The sequence below is a fragment of the Notamacropus eugenii genome, chromosome 6 (assembly GCF_028372415.1).
Source record: "Notamacropus eugenii isolate mMacEug1 chromosome 6, mMacEug1.pri_v2, whole genome shotgun sequence".
Classification (NCBI taxonomy): Eukaryota; Metazoa; Chordata; class Mammalia; order Diprotodontia; family Macropodidae; genus Notamacropus; species Notamacropus eugenii.
The window spans coordinates 137,563,139-137,582,581 of NC_092877.1; the positions used below are offsets into that span (position 1 = coordinate 137,563,139).

Consider the following 19,443-nt stretch of genomic DNA (forward strand, 5'->3'; position numbering starts at 1 on the left):
AGGTATTAAAAGATAAATCTAGAGCTGGGGCAGCACTTGAAAAAAACAAACCAAAAACAATCCTATAACAGATGCTTTCTCCTTGGGCTCACAATGTTAGGCATGCGAATGGAAACCCATTCTTTGATCTTGTCTCCAGTCTCCATGGTCTTTCCTATGTACTGACTGCAGATGGCTACTGCGCTGTCTACTGTAAGAGAGCACAGTGGGTTTACTTTTAGGTCCATGTGCATATGTATTTAAACATACAAATATGAAATCTTTGCGCTATAAATATAAGCATCATGTCTTGAGTATGTCTGGGCATCAGTGGCACATTCACGTGGTCTAAATAAAAAGGGTCTCTTTAAAAAATCCTCATGTGAGTTGGAAATAATCTCCAGCAAGGATTCTGCACTCACCAAAAAAAAGTTTCTCATTTTAGATGCAAGCAGGCATTTCTGTCTCCATTATTTCCACCCCCAACTTAATCGTCCTAATCATCCCCCAACAAACAATTACAAAGCAGTGAACTGGAATGTAGGCAATCATGCTGCAGGATCTAGCAGCATCTAAAGATAGGAGGAAAAGATGCTTGCAAGGATCCTCTCTCTAAATCTTGACTATTTATTAGATAAGGACACAACACATCCTCAAGGCAAATGTCAGGAAATGGGGGTAAAAAGGAGCTCAGTCAATGCCACAAGAACAAGGGACATTCTGCTCCATGACCGTGGGGTGCAATTTGCTTATACACTTATAGAATTAAGTTACAAGAAACTTCACAGGTCATCTAATCCAATATTTACCTCCCCCTTCCTTTTTTTTTTAACCAGTACAAGACATGGAGTAGTGCTTAATAAATTTGTGTTGACTTGATTTACAGATGAAGAAACTGGTGCTCCAAGGGTAAAGTGGTCTGTTAAGGTTCCTCAGGTGGTAAGTGACAGAGGTGAAGTTCCAACCCAAGTCATCTGACTTTAAAACCAGATCTCATTTCATGCCTCCTAGTCCTAGGATTCGGTTCATTTTTAATACCTGTGGCATTTTCAGGTCAGAAAACTTCCAGGAGGCCAGGGAAGTTTTAGGGTCACTCAGAGACTTTGCATCTATTCTAGAATAGACTCAAGGAGCAATTAAAGGGGACACTTGACTTTAACAGGACCACCTGGTTCACTCTGGGAAAAATGCTAAGTCTTTGGGGTTGGCCTGAGAAAGTAAGTTCACTTAACACAATTATTCCAAACTGGGGGAGAATCTCAGAAGAGACTCCTCAAGACTGATTTACTCTGACCACTTTGGGTCAGTTGGGTCACCCTTGGGTCCCAGTGATTTTGGAATGCCCAATTAAAACTCTATGAATGCTCCTGAACATGCTGCTTTGGCTCTGATCTTTGGGGGTGAGTGGGCCAAATCTCACAGCTCAGCTCATCATTTACTCCATGCTACACCCTGTGTTGTTGTGTGTCTTCCTGAAATTCTGTTCCCCCTCCCCCCATCAGTAGCCATGTCATCTCCTTTCTCTTAATAAAAAAGAAAAATGACCTCATCAGGCTGGTGATGACATTGTTCCAGGCTCACTTAATAAGTCTTTTCTTGCTCTCCAGTGGGACAGGATGCAGATCCTCCCAAGGCTAGTTCATGCTTCCTGGGTTAACAATGGCCCTGAGTAACACACATGCAAGCTGTCTCCTGTTTCCAGCTGATTCCAGAGATTTCAACATATAGCAAATAGCACCTACCTCATAGGAGGTTCTGATGAGCCTGAAGATATCCACCTCTGGGTAAGGTTCCACATCATCACTGAGCAGGGAATGAAGGTGAGGGATGGGAGGCAGGGTGCTATCTTTGTTGGTCACACTGTCTAAGTACCTGTGGATAGAAATCAATCAATCAGAGGTCACAAGGAGACCCAGGAATCCCCTGGAGCATGCTACATGGATATTCTTGCTACAAAACTGCCCAATGCACCAAGAACAACAAATTACCTTAAAAAACCCACTCACAGTTACATAATGCCCCTGAAATGTATATGAAAATAAATCTTCTGACATAGGTGGAAACAGACACTAGTTAGTCTGAGACTCAATTCAGTTAAGACCCAGAAAATAACATGCAAAAAGTGGAGAAAGAAGGCCCAGAAAAATTTGTACATAGCTAGGCTTCTAAGAGCTACTTGGGCTAAGTCAGTTCAATACAGTCTACTTTGTGCAGAAACTATGCTAAGCACTAGGAGTGCAGACAGAAACAAAGAAGTCCCTACCCTTAGTCAATAAACAAGCATTTATTGAGGGCCTACTGTGTGCCAGACACTGTTGATAAAAAGGATAAACACAGAGTCATAGAATTTTAGGGTTTTTAAGAGATCTCAGGCTACCCCATCTAACCTATACAACGACAAAAAGTGCCCAATACAACAGTCAATAATTGATCATCCTACTTCTGCTTAAAGACCTCCAATGCACTTGAAGTGTAACTGATTACCTTCTAAGGCTTCCCAGGCCAGTGGACAGCTCTAATGATATGGACATTTTCCCTGATATCAAGCCTAAATTCACCTTTTCCCACTTCCCTCCAGTGTCTCCAGGTCTGCCTTTTGGGGCCAAACAGAACAGGTCTGATCCATCTCCCACATGACAGTCTTATCAAATACTCGAAGATAGGGCAGCTAAAGAGGTATAAAATGAGAAAAAGGGAGCAGGTCTACAAAATGAGACTGGAAATAAGTACCTCCCCAGAACTGTCATGGCTTCCCCATCATCTTTGCAGTTGAGAAGCTTGTCCACATTGGCATCCAGAACAGCCAATGCCAGTTGGAAGATCACTTTGATTCCTTCATAGAAGAAGCAGTCGACAACCACAACTGCACTCTCAAAAGGCATCACACTAAGAAACAGTGTGAGGAACCAAGACAGGGAGATGGTGGAGATCACCCCCAAATCTTGCATGCAGTCGTACAGCTGGGGGACATAGTCTCGGGCTAGTTCCTCGAAAACACCCTGGTCCACCAGTGCTCCTGTAAGGCAGGCCAGCAGAGAAAGGTGAAATGAGTCAAACACTTCTCCCTCTAATGAACCCATTCAAATGGCTTTAATTTAGTGGTTTGAAGGGACAATGCAATTTCCTTGCTACACTGAACTTCTCTGAATTCAAGCTTTTCATATTTCCCCTTCAACCAGACTGACAGACAGGTTTTCTTGTCCTTTCAACTCTGCCTTCTAGTACAGTTGGTCAATGAATTGTTTTTTAAATTAGTTTTGTCTGTGTCTCCTCCTTTGGGGCCATCCGTGTCCTTTTCTCCCCATTGTAAAAGGACATCGCTGTGCTAGAAATGAAAGTCAGAAAAATAAGTTTACAAGTTTGAACTAATGCATGAATCAAAGTACAGTAATTAGACTGGTATCTTGCCAGGTCAATGCCATCCTTAGCTGGATGGGTAGCTTACTGAGCCAGCTACCAGTATACATTCCATGGGACAGGCATTGGCAGAAACTCTATATATTGGGCCCAGATTAGACTAGGAGAAGGTTAGGGCAGTACCTCTCTAAGGTTTTTCCTAGTTGCTAATAGGCTGTCCCCTACAACCACCCCCATTTATGTTGCATTTATCTTGTACTTATCTCAGTATGCATGTATTGTTTTGCCCAGTAAAATATTAGCTCCTTGAGGGCAGAAGCTCTATACACCGAGAGATTAGCAGAATATCAGGCATGTGGCAGACATTTAATAAGTGCATACTGAAGAAATGAATGAATTTTGTTCTGCTTGAGGCTCTCACTCTGATCCCTGATGCAAAGCTTGTCTTTTGGTGACCCAGAAGGCAATGGAAAGACATGACCATCACAAGTAGAATGAATCATCTTGTCAATGATGATTTGTGTACAAGAAGTGGCTGGTGGGAAGAAGCATTTATTAAGTACCTACTATGTTCCAGGCACTCTGCAAAGTGCTTTAAAATATTATCTCATAAATGACTCTGAAAGACTTATGAATGACCAAGCACAAGTTGAAAGAACTTAAGATGAAATGGTAATCAGTTGATAGATAGCTGATGGACTGAGTGTAGACTAAAGACTATTTTTTCTTTGGTCATGGCTAGTGAGAGAATTTATTTTGTTTAACTATTCATATTTGTAATAGGGTTTTGTTTTTCTTGCCTCTTCTTTGGGTGTAGGAGGGGGAGGTGGGAGGGAGAGAATTTGGAACTAAAAATAAAATTGAATTAAAAACAATAACAACAAAGACCTCATTTGATCTGCACCAACAGACTTAGGAGATCAATACTATTATTTCCATCTTACAGTTGGAGACACTAAGGCAGATGGAGGTTAAGTGACCTGCCCAGGGTCACACAGCTAGTTAAATATCAGAGACAGAATTTCAGTTAGGTTATTCCTGACTCCGGGTTCGTCACTCTGTCTACTACACTGCCTAGCTGCTTAAAAGGTATCATCCAAGACATTAATGTCTGGAAAAGAAAGTGGCCCAGATTTGCAGGAAATATAATGGACTGCCCAATGTGTCCCACTGGTATATATTAAGGGATCTAAATTATGGCCTCTAGTATGAAAAGACTTGGACAAGAATCACACAGGAAGATAAGGCATGGATGGGCAGGGATCTAAACTGGGAGGAGTGACTCTGTCAGTGAGATCACAGATTCGTTGAAGAATCAGTGTTCTGTAAGTCAATCAGCTGCAACTGACTTGTTATGTTGTCAGTACTGAATAGCTGATACGTCTATTCACTTAGTTCCATCTAGCGGATAGAGTTTTGGGGCTGGAAGCCTCATCTCCCTGATCAACTCTGGCCTCAGACACTTACTAGCTGTGTGACCCTGGACAAGTCACCTAATTTTTTTGCCTCAGTTTCCTCATCTGTCAAATGAGCTGGAGAAGGAAATGGCAAACCACTCCAGTATCTGTGCCAAGAAAACCCCAAATGGGGTCATAGAGAGTTGGACATGACTGAAACAAATGACTAACAGCAACGAGCTGATTATCTGGTTTCCCAAGTTGAAAAATGTTTTGGCCCAAATTCAACATCAACTTGTTTAGGTCTGTGGAGAGAAGCTGTTCAGTTACCAATGGCAGGGCAGAGGACCAATGATGCCAGAAAAAGGAGTTTGAGGCTTCTTTCTAGAACTGGCGCAATGAGAAAGAGGTGGGATTTGGAGTTGGGGTCCCAGATTCAAATCCTCATTCTTTACTCATTATGAGAACTTTTGCGTCTTCAGGTCTCAGTTTCCTCCTCTGTACAATGAGGATGTCAGACTAAATGACCTATGATTTCTTCCAGTTCTAAACACAGAGATGATACTATACACATTGGTCCCAACATTTGGCTCAATCAGAACGAGGAAGCTTTTACGATACCCTGAACAATGTTTGAAGCACTCAAGAGAGCAGATGAAAAAACAGTAAGGGGTTGTGGAAATATTTTTTAAAGTGCCTGCTGTGCAATTGATTTCTAAAATCACCTTGCACCGTAGATTTATTTTTTTCTAAATTAAATAACCCACATCTATTGTCTTTCTCTGCTCATTCTTATTCTATTCAGAAATCTATTGATCCTACTGGTGTTTCACAGTCTCCCAGTAAAAATACTTCCTTTTTTCTGGTTGTTTTTTCTGGTTTATATTATCAAAATTCCTGTTTTGCTCTTGGAAGGATGGACCTTCCCATCACACTTCTTAAAAAGAAATCACTATTTCTTAAACAAGGATACTGAGTCTGGAAATCCCATGTGACTTTCTGCATATAAGTTGGGTTCATCTGGGGTGTGGGCACACATCCTCTGGGATTTTCCTATTTTAACTAATATATTTGCTAATTAAGCCCAAAGTTCAGTTGTTTATACTGCTATAGGTCTTGAGAAGCTGTCAGAATCTCCTCAATTGTCCTCAAGCCCTGGGACAACGTGTCATTGACTTAGCCTCATTATGGCTTTTGATCAGGCATCATCTCGTATCATATCAATCATATCATCTTTTAGACTCAAGTCAGTAGATATGCCTTGTTTTGTGATTTCCCTGGTCAATGGTGATTGGGAATATAGCACCAGTCACATTAGGTCCGTGAGGGACACCTCGCTAGAAAACACCATCTGGGTACCAAGGAGGCCAAATTTTAAACCCATTCACACATACCAACAACTCTGGTGTTGTAGTAGTCAGGAAGCATCCTTTCACACAAAGCTACCAGGAGCCAAAAGGCTTCTTCCTCTTTTGCATATAAAAGCAGCACTGAGGTTACTATGTTCATTGCCTAGAGAGATGAATAAAAAAAAGAAATTAAAAGATGAAAAGGGTGATTTTGGGGGAAGGAGGTGGTGGTAGAGTTGGAGATGGAAAAATAAGATCAGCGAATTCAGAGTCAGTGTTTCACTGTGTCCAAAAATCAAGTGGGTATTTTCTAGGCAACTTATTTGTGACTGTTTACTTGGAGCAAAGCTACCAAAACACAAGACAAGCAGGCAAGGCTTCCTCTTAAATGACTGTTCATTGGTAGACTTGTTCAGTATAAGTTAAAGCACCCACAAGTGAGGTCAGTTTTTCCCTTTCCTCTTGTCCAGCCATCATAGTTTCCACTACCCAGGACCCAAGGTCAAAGGCTCTATAGAGGGCATTATTTTATATAAAATGTAGTAACTAAGGAAAGCAAAAGACCAACTGAATACAAGGGAATTCCCAAGTAACACTGTCTAGCTGGATAAGGCAAAAAGCTTCAAACGTGTTCCAAGCAACCTTTCCTTTGTGGGAAAGAGTTTAGACAACCCAGGTGTTATAGATACACATGAGCATCAGCTGAAGGAAATGGAATTTGGTGGGGGTTTTTTTTCCAATTCGGAAAAGAGAAGATTCAGGGAAGGACATGATAGCTGCCATCGAGTATCTTAAGAGGTATTAGCTTAGTTCTGCTTGGACCCCAATGGCAGAACTAGAAGCTGTGGGACGAAACTGAAGGACATTTCATCTGGATGGCAGGAAAAGCTGTCTAATAATTAGAGCGGGCCTCCTTTCCTAAGGGTCTTCTAGCAAAGGCTGGCGAATCACTTGCCCAGGATTATAACCAGGGCAGGGCAAGTGGAGCTCTATGCAAATAGGCTAAAATTAAATTGAGAGGGCAATGAATGACAGCAATTTTAGAAGCATAGGAACTTGATACCTAATTTAGCAAGAGGAATTACTGAAAATAGAAAGCTACTATCCTCTCTCCATAGGGTGGCTGTTACTTCAAGTCTTTCTCCAAAGTCTCCATCCCTCCATAACCCCAAAAGTTTGTTTCTAAAAGTTGGTTTTAGGGCAGATTTTGTGGTGCTTATCCTAGGCCCTAGAATGTCTAACTATGGCTCTGTGGTAGAAAGGAATTTTGATAGGACTTTGGTGTCTGAGTCTCCTTTTCACTTCTGGGCTCTGTATACCTTACTTGAGCTCTATTTTTATTAGAAGCTAATTCAATTATGTAATGGTCTTCTAGAACAGAGGTTCTAATCTAGGGTCCATAAACTCCCATGGGGCCTGTGGATGGATTTCAGGAGATTCATGAACTTAGGAAAATATTTTTTAATTAAATGAAAATTTTAAAATTACATCTTTGTTTTCACTAATCTCTACAATTCAGCACTTCCTTCCATTATGAATGTAGGCAAACTTTAGTATAAGAAGATTTTTCCTACTGCTAAAGGAATCCATGACACAAAAAAGGTTAACAACATGTTTTCTAGAAACAGTTATACAAATTTAAATTAAAAAAATCCTCCCTATTGTATTAAAATGCCTGTACAGTTTCTAGAGTTACTAGATTTTAGTACAGGGAGGAGCTTTAAAAAAGACCTAATAGACCAATTCATTCACCTTATGGATGATGATACCAAGACCAAAGGGGAGGTATGGACCCAAGGCCACATAGCTGGGTAGAAGCAGGGACAGAGCCTGACTGATTGTATGTTCTTTCCATTACACCCATGGTGTCCCCACACTTCTCTCTCTTTTAACCACCAGGTGTCTTAAAGTGAACATCTCAAATTTACCTGGCAATATCCTATGTTGGGATTTCTAAAGGCATAAGCTGTTAACACTCTCCTCAGAGCAGCAATACCCATTTCATTCTGGAAAGCCGGGTGTTCTGGGAGGGACCGGTGCAAGTCTCGTTCAATTTCCTCCGTGGCAAGGTTGTACTTTCCCATAGACTTTTCCACCAGATCTTCATAATAGCCAGGATGGGTGACCATCTCATTGATGGCTCCTAGGAACAGTCCCAACAGCATCAAACATGGCAGTAACTGCGTACAATTTCCTGTTGTTCTGCTAGGACTGTTTTCTAATCTTAGGAACTCCCCACCCTTGGTTTCCCTAACATTTGCTAATAAATTCTTTATTTTTAAGAAAAACAATGAAATCACATGAAGGATGTGGGTGTACTCAGATGTTATCCTTTTGACCAGCCACATCTAGGGTTGCCCATAGATGAAGCTCAGCCTTTTGTGTCCTCCCACCTTCCCTTTCAGTAATCAATCAATAAAAGTGCCTACTAGGTGCCGGACACTTCACTAAGCACTGGGGATACAAAAAAAGGAAAAAGACAGCCCTTGCCTTCAAGGAGCTTACAATCAAATCTCTGCCCTCCTAGTACAGATGTCAAAGGCAGTATGTGGTCTGCAATGAAAGAGGGTATGGTTCCAGCCCCCCTGGTTTGTGTCTGAATTTGACACCACTCCCTTGGTACCCTCTAGTTCATGTCGCTAGAGGCTCAGCTGAAGGAACTAGGAATCTTTAGTTCTAATAAAGGAGCCACTGGGCGGGGATGGGGGGATGGTGGTGAAAGAGGAGGAGCAGATGATGGCTGTCTTCATGTATCTGATGTGGGATCATGTTGTTTTTTTTGGTCACAGGGAGCCAGATCAAAAATGATATGTGGATGATGCAAAGAGACCAGTAGAAGCATGCTGTCAGAACTTCCCAACAATGAGAACCTTCTGGATGTGAAATGTTGCTGTCTTCAGAGGTGGTAGGTTTGCTCCTTCTCAGAGGTCTTTTAAGCCAAAGGCCCAACTTGCTAGGTGTATGGAAATTATTTTCTGGGAAAGAAGGTGGATTAAGTAGACACTGAGGTCTCTTCCAAACCTCAAATTTCGGTGATGCCCATTTTTTCTCAGGCAGAGTAAACAGAAGGCTTCAGGACTTCAGAACCAACTGGCTAGCTGTCAAATAATGGCATGTGAAATGCTAGCTGATAAAGACTTATCTCCCTGACAGATTCACATTCCAGCAACAGATATAAGGTTCCTAAAGGTAGAAACTCAATGGGGTGGGGTGTTTTTTTTATGTTCATTTTCTTGGAGGGGATGTTTTACAACTTTGTATTTCCAATGCCTAAGGATACTGCATATTTATTTATTTTTTTGCTATGATTTCAAAAAGGGAATTCCTCCTGTGGAAACTACCTCCCCATCAATTCAGACCGCCACCAAATCTTAAACTTAGGTTAAGTGATCACTCTAGGGTCACACAGCTAGGATATATCAGAGGCAAAACATGACTCTTCCTGACTCCAAATGTGGCCCTCTGTCTCCTATTTCACCTTGCTTCTCTCTATTCATGAAGCAGGTGCTGAATAAATGTTTATTAAATAATGCATGTGAAACACTTGACAAACCCTAAAGGGCTCTATAAATGCTAATTATTATGATAATAGAAAACTGAACTTTGAGGCAAATGAAGCAATAAGCTCTTAAAGACAGAAGTAAGCCAGCTCTGTCTGGGATGTATAGAATCAGAAATGGAGAACATTAGAACTGAAGGAAACCTCAGAGGATGTCAAGTCAAATCCTTTCATTTTACAGATGCAACCTTAGCTCAGAGACATGAGGCAAATTACTTAAGGTCATCAAGGGAATGAGTCAGTGGTAGAGCTGGCATTCAGATGCCAGGTCTTCTCATTTCCTGTGAGGAGAGTGATCTTCCTACTTTCCCACATCTCTTAGCCTCTGTCGTCAGTTAACTTTATCCAAATAGCCAATAATTCCATCTGCTCCTTAGATTGGTCCTGTCCATATGCATCTCCATATAATCACCCAAAGCAGTGGTGATACTACTGACGTATATTGGAAAAAGCTAACTGGATGATAGTAACTTGATACTGATGGGCGGCTAGGTGATGCAGTCAAGAGAATCCTCAGATGTACAGTCAAGAAGACTCATCTTTCCCAAATCCTTCAAATCTGGCCTCACACACTTATTAGCTGGGTGATGCTGGGCAAGTCACTTCACCTTGGTTTACCTGGTTTTTTCATCTTTAAAATGAACTAGAGAAGGAAATCGCAAACCATTCTTACATCTTTGCCAAGAAAATCCCAAATGGGCTCAAGATTGAAAATGACTGAACTGCAAATCTGATAGTAGCCTAATTGCCATCACTTATAGGACAACTTTAAGACAATTTCTTGTAGAGTTCCCAGAAAACCTAGCAACAAAGAGCCTTAATAAAATGATTAAAGAAATGAAGTTTGTCTCAAAGTTTATCAAATTAAACTTGAAGGAAAAATGGATGTAAAACTAGGCCTCTTTTACCCACCAGATCAATGTTCTTTCCACAAGATACACACACTTTTATTGGATGTAAAGGGCTGAACCCATGGACTCCCATTGTGGAAACTCCCTTCACCAATTGTCGTTGTTCACTCTTTCAGTCATGTCCAACTCTTCATGAATCCATTTAGGGTTTTTTTGGCAAACGTAACTGGAGTGATTTGCCATTTTCTTCTCCAGCTCATTTGACAGATGAGGCAAACAGGGTTAAGTGACTAGCTCAGGGTCACACATTGGGTGTCTGAGGCCAGATTTGAATTCAGCTTTTCCTGATTCCAGCACTCTATCCACCGTGAAACCTAGCTGCCCCTTTGTAAACTTCTATATATGTTAACCATTACTGTGATTAACCAAAGCAGGTCAGCAACTCCTTACAGTCTTAAAGATTTACAGAATTGCCTGAGGTCACTGAGAAGTTAAGTGACTCCTTGGCTCACAAAGTCAGTAGGTGTCAGAGGCAGGTCTTTCTTCCTGTGAGGCTAGCATCACATCCATTCCACCACACTGCTTTCACTAGCAGTGAGACATATTTGTTCTTTACCCAGAACTGGATTCTGCAATTCTGTAATGTTTAGCTGGTCCCACCATTGTCTCAGAGGTGGAATGGGGAACATTTCTGTTTGGCTTGACGTGTGTAACCAATGCTCACGTAAGAAGCATTGTTCTCCACTAGTTTTTGGTTCTGTTTTGTTTTTCCAAGTCTATGTGAATATAGAGTATATAGATCTACAGATTCTAATCAGAATAAGGTAGTATTAAAATATAATCCAGGCCTTACAGTGTCAACCAACTGAATCATGTTGCCAAGGTGATCAATTCTTTTCCCCAAACTGAGAAACAGAGAGAAAAATGGATAGCACTTATCTCCTCTCCATGTCCTTGCCTACTAATTAGAGGGCTCAGAATTTTGATTCTTAGAAGTGTTCCTGGATGAGGACCTGTAATCATCCCACTCCAGCATAATGAAAAACAAGGGCATGTAAATAGGTTCGTGTGGAATGGGGTGATATAAAGCAGACAAAAACCAAATAATTCCTCTCAAAGTATTTGTCTCATTTTAAGCAACTCAATATTTGCTGCTTCTGAAAAGAGCTCACGGGGCTAAAGTAGGTCATGAATTTATCAACACTCTAGTTCCCGAATTTGTTTGGTCCTGAACTCCAGGTAAATTGTGGCTTCTCTTGTATTCTCTGGTGTTCCATGGAGTACTCTTTGATTTCCATATCATTCAGCAACTTATTAGCTACGGTACTTGTGACCACTTTTAGATCCAAATTTAAAAGGCAACCCACTTAGAACTGTTGGACCTGATAAATTTCAGTCTTCTAAACAGCTTTGACAATTTGCAATTTTATCACCCTGGTGAACTCCCAGCAAGCAGCCAATGTAGGACAAAGAGAAGGAAAAAGAGTTACCTCATGGGGAGTAGATTCTGCAGTAATAATAATGACAATGATAAGAACCTTTTTGGTCTCTGTAATAAAGCTCAGTTTTCTACTGCATTTATGCCAAGAAGAATCAGGAAACATCTTGTCCAGAAGTTGGCTGTGAACCAATAATGTCGAAGTCTTCATTCTTCATAGTTTATGAGTTTGTCCTTTGGATAGTGGATGTCTTTGGGATGGGGTATGTTGGTGTGGATATGGATTTGGACTTTTCTCATCTCCAAACTAGATGCTCCAAGGAAAATATAAGAATCCAGGAGGTGAGGATATTAGGACTCTTAATTCTCATCTTTCTCCTTCTCCTCTAATCCCTTGAAACTCTAAATGGACTATTGGACTATGTACTGGTACATACTAGACTATGTTTTTTCAGTCCTGTCCAATTCTTTATGACCCTGTTTTGTGGTAAATATACTCCAGCTCATTTTACAGATAAGGAAACTGAGGCAAACAGGGCTAAGCAACTTGCCCAGGGTCATATAGTCAGTAAGTGTCTGAGGCCAGATTTGAACTCAGGAAGATGAATCTTCCTGACTCCTGGCCCTACGCTCTTCTTCTTAACTCCAATCTGGCACTTGCTGCTCAAGGCTGTATTATGTACTGAACTTCAAAAATACCTCATCTCTCAACAAAGGGAAAACTTTTCCTGTAGGCCAGGAAAGGAAGGTCACTGGTGCCAGAGAACATCATGCCTCCTGTTAATCCATTCAAACAGATTTATTGCTTTCTTCTATTTATGGAGAACTTCAGGAACCTGTTATTTCAGCCTCTCAAGCAATTAGCTTGCCAGAAGCCAACCAGAAATATATTGTTTGTTTTGACTCTTTAACTCCTCTGTAAATATCATGGGAACAGAATCAGACCACCTGGCAGACAACTGAGTACCTGCCCTGGGAGTGGAGGCTGTCTCTGGAATGTAGGGAATATCAATACGTCCTGAGGTGTGTTAGCAGGTGAGCCCTGAGCTGATGTGGCAAGGAAGGGATGCAGTGGTTGTCTCCATCCTCATAAGAAATGGGAGGTGGAAAGAACATGGCTCATGACAGACAACAAGTGAGAAATCATATCACAGATTTAGAGCTAGAAGGTACCTCAGATATGATCTAGTCCAAAGCCCTCATTTGGCGGATGAGGAAAATGAGGCCACAAATAGTTAAGTGATCCATTCAAGGTCACAGACGTAGTTAAGTGGCAGAGCCAGGGCTCAAAGTCCAGTCCAAGCAGAGTTTACTCTTAACAGAGCATGGATGGAAGACTGTAATAGAAAATTCTGCTGGGTCACAGAATCTCACAAGGAGGATAATAAGTTTAGAGCTGCCTTGGAGATCTCTTAATCTTATAGATAAGGAAGCCATGTCTCATAGATTCATGAGGAGGGTCTAACTATCAACCCCAGAATATTCCAAGGAAGAAAGTTAAGATTTCCCTGGGTGAAGAGGTAAGAAATAAAATCTTGCCACATTCCTGCTTCAAGAACATATAGCCAATGTGGGAGAATAGGAAGAGAGAAGATATTCTATGGGGCACCTCTGGAAAATGACAGAAATCAAGTCCCTTTGAAAATAAAAAAAAAGATTACTCACTGGACTAGATCAGTCAAAGTGAGGATGTGAGCTAAGGACTTGAACATCTTGCCCAGTTCCCTTATTTTGTTAAAATATTCTCAATTTCCTAAATCAGAAAGAATTCTTTCTTAGTCTATTTCTTCTTCCAGTGAAACTGGGCCATTTGTTGTTCCTGGCACACATTCAATTGCCTTTGTAGAGAGGATATATAGGGGCCTGGAATGAGCTCTCTCATGACCGTGGCCTCCTAACATCCCTAACTTGACTGGCTGCCTTCAAATCACAGGAACTATCTCCTCTGTGAGGTTGTTCCTGAGTCTTCCAAATTGTTGGTGCTCCCCACAGAAAATACTATATCTCTTCCCAGTAGAATATAAACTCCCTCAGGAGAATGGCTGTTAATTTTTGCTTTTGCATTCCCTGGTACCTAGCAAAGTGCATGGCCAATAGCAGTACCCAGTAAATGCCTGTTGAATTGAACTGAGTTGAATGTTAAAGGGAATGTAATGGGAAGGTTAGCTGGGACAGGTTTCTGATGAAACCAAAAGGTAGATCTGAGTCAGGTCTTTGGGTATTTCCAGGAATAGCTTTGCATTGCTACTGGAGGAAATCTGAGCTATGTGCTTCCATCCAGATACCATGTTGGGGGGAGATGCCTCTAACTAAAAATCCTGTTTGAGAGTCAAGAAAAGATGCTCACCTGAGAGCAGCATCCAGAGCTCCCCTCTCATGCCCTCTGGGATGCCTTTTAGCACCAAGTCTCGGGTTTTCTCAGTGCGATACATGCAGATCCCCTGGCCGTATTCAGCAAAGTGAATCTTCCAGGCTTGCTCTTTCAAAAACTCTTTGGCCTAAAAGGGATTGGGAAATAATACATTACAGACAGAAAGCTAGATGCCATGGAGACATCTAAAAGGCATCATCAAAACCTTTTCTTTTGACTGGAGTGGGAAGTGGGGGGAGGAAATCAAAATGCCTATAGCTGACTTTCACTAGTGTGGAGCTGAGTCACATCATCTGGCTAGGTAGGTGATACTTGTAGGAATGGAGCTAAAATTAAAACCAAGAGGAATCATTCATGATGAAAAGAAAGGAAAACGAAAATGCTACTCTACAGTGACAGGGAGTAAAGTGATGAGAAGTGAAAAACTAGCCAGGGATTTCTTAGGAAGAAGACCTAAATTTTCTGATGAATTAACATGTCTTTGGTCAGCTAGTACCTGCATTTGTGGGAGCTTTTCCCTGTGCCTACTCCTGATTTCATGTAGAATGAGTAATAATTTGTGATAGGCAAAGTAGCGAAGGCTACTGATTCCATTCACACACTCTGCCTCACTGGTAGCTCTCCAAGGTCTAAGCAGATTAGTTTAAGAAAATGCACCATAACAACAGATGTTTATATCCTGCTTTGAGTTTTAAAAAGTATTTTATATACATTAACCTCCTTTGAGCATTAAAAAACAACCTTTGAGAGATAAATAAAGGTGTACATCTATCTATCTACCTATCTATCTATTTTGTACCTAAGGGAAATAAGGTTCAGAACCAGGATTTGAACCCTGGCATTAAAATCTCTCCCCTCCATCTCTTTCTCTTCTGTCTTTCCCTCTCTCTCTCTTCCCCCAAACAATTATTTGAATAATTTAAGACACTGGTGGGTTCAGAGGTGGTGGCACAATCCTTACATTCATACTGCCGGCTCATCAAGAAGTCTTCATAAATTGATATAGCCAAAAGAAAAAAAAAAGCATTCCCTGCAAGCCAGTCTTCTGATGATGAGCCTCACTTGATTTAGCTGCAGGTGCTCTCAGATGGCAGATATGGTCAGATAGGAAGCCATTCTCGAACTGGCCTGACCTGTTTGTGTTGGTATTCTGCTGACATAAGCATAGAGAATCCAAAGTCCCTAGGATGCTGCAGTGAAGCATCGCTAGAGGACTGCAGGAACTGATAGCAAAAAGCTATTTGGGGTAGAGGTAAACCTTGGCTTTCACTGGTGTTGGGAGTTCCCTCTACTGATACTGATTGGCATTTATTCTAGAACTTATACTCTTAGAGAACTGCTTAGGACACTGAAGGGGTTAAGTGACTTGCCCCGGGTCATACAGCCAGTATATTAGAAATGGGACTTGAATTCAAATCATACTTACTCCAAGGCCAGTTTTTCATCCACTCTGCCATTTCAACTTAATGACGGCTATATCGGCATTTGTACACATATATGTGTGCACGTGTGTGCACATGCATGTGCGCATATACATGTGTGCATACACAGCCGGAAGAAGTGAGTTGAAAGCTTGTCTCAGATACTTACTAATTGCATGGCAATGGGCAAGTCACTTAATCTATGTCAGCCCAGTTTACTTATCTATGAAATAAGGCTAATAATAGCACTTACTTCATGAGGTTCTTTGTGAGGACCAAATGAGATATGTGTTAAGTATTTTACAAACCTTAAAATGTTATATAAAATATTAATATGCCTACACACACACACACACACACACACACACACACAATGTTCAAAGAGCTTAAAACTCAAGACTTCTTGGGATACTGTGTATGTATGTGTGTGTGTATATATGCAAAAACACATGAAATTATATAAACAGTTATGCGTGTATAGTGTTTACAGAACACTGATAAATAAAAATTTATAAATATTATTATTATAAATAAGTATTTCCATGTAAATGCTATGCACACAGACACAGAAAACACACATATAATATGTATGTATGTACTTAGAAATACAGGCCAATAAAGCACTTGGACTCAGTTGCAAAATTGAAATAAATGATAAAAAATTACCCTTTTTTCTTGATCTCAAGTAAACTACTATGAAGTCAATTTTCACAATTCAGACCAATCTGTTTTTCCTTATGGGAAAGTTTATGCTTAAATAAGAAGATCACATGAATGTGTCACTTTAAGACACTCAGGTTATTATAAATGAGGCTACAGAAAGCAAGCAGGGACCTACTAATTTAGGATTGAATTCCTCAGGAGAGCGCCGCCGATACATGGTCATCAAGGGCTGGGTGGCTGTTGGAACGTTGTTCCCATTCAGGTTGAATTGACGCTCGCCTCCATCTGCCTCAGAGCTCATGCTGGGTTGAGGGCTGGAGGAGATAAGACTGCTGGGCCTGGAATAGACCTGTCAATGCAGATATACACATATGCTCTACAGCTTCTTAAAAGCATATATCCATATGTATATATGCAGTACATCAAGGATGTATGACGTCATTTGTCAGCATATTCCCCTCTATTGATACAGAATGCAGTTCCTCTAAGCTTGTAAATGGTTTTCTTGAATGACTATGCCCGAAAACATTTATCACTTGTAGCCAACTTTCTGGTGATAAGATTCCTTAAACTTGGCCAAAGTGGTTAAACACAACACGGCCTTCATTTGGGCCTGAAGTTAAAGCCTTTCTAGTTTGGCAGGAATTGTTATTTCACTAGGCATAGCCTCCAAGAACCCAAGGTCACTTGCCCATCAAGATGAGGCACCAGAACAGGACATCAATTGCACACATGCTACTATAAAGAATGCTTTCCTAAAGGTCATTTTTTGGGGGTCCCTGCTGTGCCACATTTGATACCTAAGGCCATGGAATAATCATTTCTTTTTTGAACTCTCTCTTACCAAGTCCCATTGAGTGTATGCCAGGAAATAGCCAATAAATATATGTTGAACTGAACTGATTTGACAGGGTCCAAGGAGAACTGGTATTCTGCATGATGGCAGATAATACAATAGAGAGGATGCAGGGCACTAATGCTGACAATAGATACAGCCATGTCAGAGACATAAGGAGAATCTAGGCAGGAAGATAAAGAGGTAGGTGGCTCTAAAGTCCATCTGGAACCCAGATGACACCAAATTAAGCTGGTCATCCCTTCAGTACCCGTCATACTTATAAGTAGGGCATATTTCTGAACCGTTGTTGATCTATAACATTTTCATGACAGTTTGGAAGATGCCCTTGCCAAATCACCAGACGATGTCTCCCCAGCCATAGAAGTGTATGGATCATGGGCTGAGTGTATTTGAACTGAGGCCTCACTTGGGAGCCATCACTACCACACTCCCTCTCCCCTGAGGGGAGGGGAAGGGCCAGTTAGAATTATTTCTGTAGGGAACGTAGGCACACCTGGGTCACACTGTTTGCATCCCTCCTGGCAATAGATTAGCATCAAATTCATGGTGAATATAATCATGCTGTTGTATGCAATTTCCAAAGATCTTGAGAGTGATAACTTTGGAATGCATGATAGCTAGTTTCCCTGTAAATTGGTAGCAGATTTTTCACAGAACTGGAACAACTAGGGGAAAGAAGGAGGAATAGTTAAGTTACAAATGACCAATTGCCATTGCTTTCCATGGCATTCAGTTTGAACAATCTGTCATCCCAGGTCAGTGATGACATAATGGGATGTTGTAGGATGACCCCTTATGGGTCAGGAGATGTGGTTATCTTATCTCAGTTTAAGGTCATGCTGGCTAATCACAATGCAGAAGAACATGACACATGAGATAAATCAGAAATTACTGATTGGAAAAAATGCTGGACTAGGTTTTACACGGGTGGTGGATGTGATGGACTTGATCCATCTCTGAATCTGAGATTCTGACCTTTTCCCCACTGGCTGCTCTCCCCATACCTCATCATCTGAACTGTTGCAGCTTCCTGAAATCTCTTTGTCCAAGTATATTTTGGAAGTTGTTTGTTGCAGGAAATCTGAGATCCTCTGCACCAAAAAGTCTCTGTCTTTCAAGTTAGCAAAGAGAAAGGTCATCCGGTTCTTTGTGCTGATGGATAGGGGGCTGGGTAAGACACTGGAGCTGTCAGCCTTTTCCACAATTGTTACCTGAGAAGAAACAGATCATCACCAAGTCAATTAGAACCCAGATAGCACTATGCCAGCCAAGAGCAGAATGACAAACAGCCAATATGTTTGAATTCTGTGGAATGTATGCATTTTATCAAGGCGGAGGAGATAGTGTCCTCTATTCCAGGAAACGGAAAAAATGCTCAGCAAATCTTAACATGGAACTGAAACTCGGATAGACTTTTCACTCTTTCCAACTGAACTTTGAGTTTCTATTAAACAATTTATGGATATAGGAGATGACGTTTCATTGTTGTGGTCTCATCTATGACAACAAGATCATCACAAATTGCACGGCTTCCTATACCATGGTTTAGGCTAAAAGGGTTTTCAGGACACTGATAATCCTTCAACTTCTCCTACAGACCCGCCAGGGTTTTATACTCCTCTCCCCCATCCCATTTTTAAAACCTTGATTCACAAGCAGCCATAGTAAAAGCAATCTAAGTGCTCATCTGCCTGCACATCAAGACTACCACAGGGAAGAGGGAAATCAGTTTCAGATCTGAGATCAAAGATTGCATTTGGTGGTTTATAATGGGGGCTGTTGTCAGCTGGGAACCAGGCTAAATACCAAGGCCCTTTTACTCAGAGCATTAGAGTAAATTCTAAAGCAAGTCCTAGGGGCAAAAGGCAAACTGTTTACTGGAAGAGCTTCTGAACACACACACACACATATATAATATATAATGATGATATGTATAACAACAATAATAATATTTTTTGAAAAAGCACTTAGCTCAGTGACATAGGCACTATATATTGCCTATGTAAATGATAATATATAATATAAAAATATAAATATATAAAATAGAACATATAAATGCCTATTCCTTTCCCCTCTCTCCTATTTGTATTTTTCATGCATGTATGTGAGCAGGGGGGCATACATGTATACATGGGAACATGCATGTGTACACAGAGGCATGCATGTGTATGTGAAGGCTCAGGCTAAACTATAAGAATT

At 41.0% G+C, this 19,443-nt stretch overlaps 1 protein-coding gene across 4 annotated transcripts in view; it reads right to left on the minus strand.

Annotated features, from left to right (window-relative positions):
• Nucleotides 1-19,443, minus strand: part of TBC1D9 (TBC1 domain family member 9) — a 123,582-nt gene that overhangs the window by 18,409 nt on the left and 85,730 nt on the right. For all 4 annotated transcript variants that reach the window (XR_011969699.1, XM_072621108.1, XM_072621107.1 and 1 more), the window contains 7 exons: nt 18,249-18,455; nt 16,561-16,734; nt 14,278-14,428; nt 8,011-8,225; nt 6,128-6,245; nt 2,710-2,995; nt 1,722-1,851 (listed from right to left, as the gene is read on the minus strand). Coding sequence is in view for 3 of the 4 variants with exons in the window: in XM_072621108.1 (XP_072477209.1) it covers nt 1,722-1,851; nt 2,710-2,995; nt 6,128-6,245; nt 8,011-8,225; nt 14,278-14,428; nt 16,561-16,734; nt 18,249-18,455 (1,281 nt within the window). In the remaining variant the exon portion in view is untranslated. The remainder of the gene's footprint in view (nt 1-1,721; nt 1,852-2,709; nt 2,996-6,127; nt 6,246-8,010; nt 8,226-14,277; nt 14,429-16,560; nt 16,735-18,248; nt 18,456-19,443) is intronic.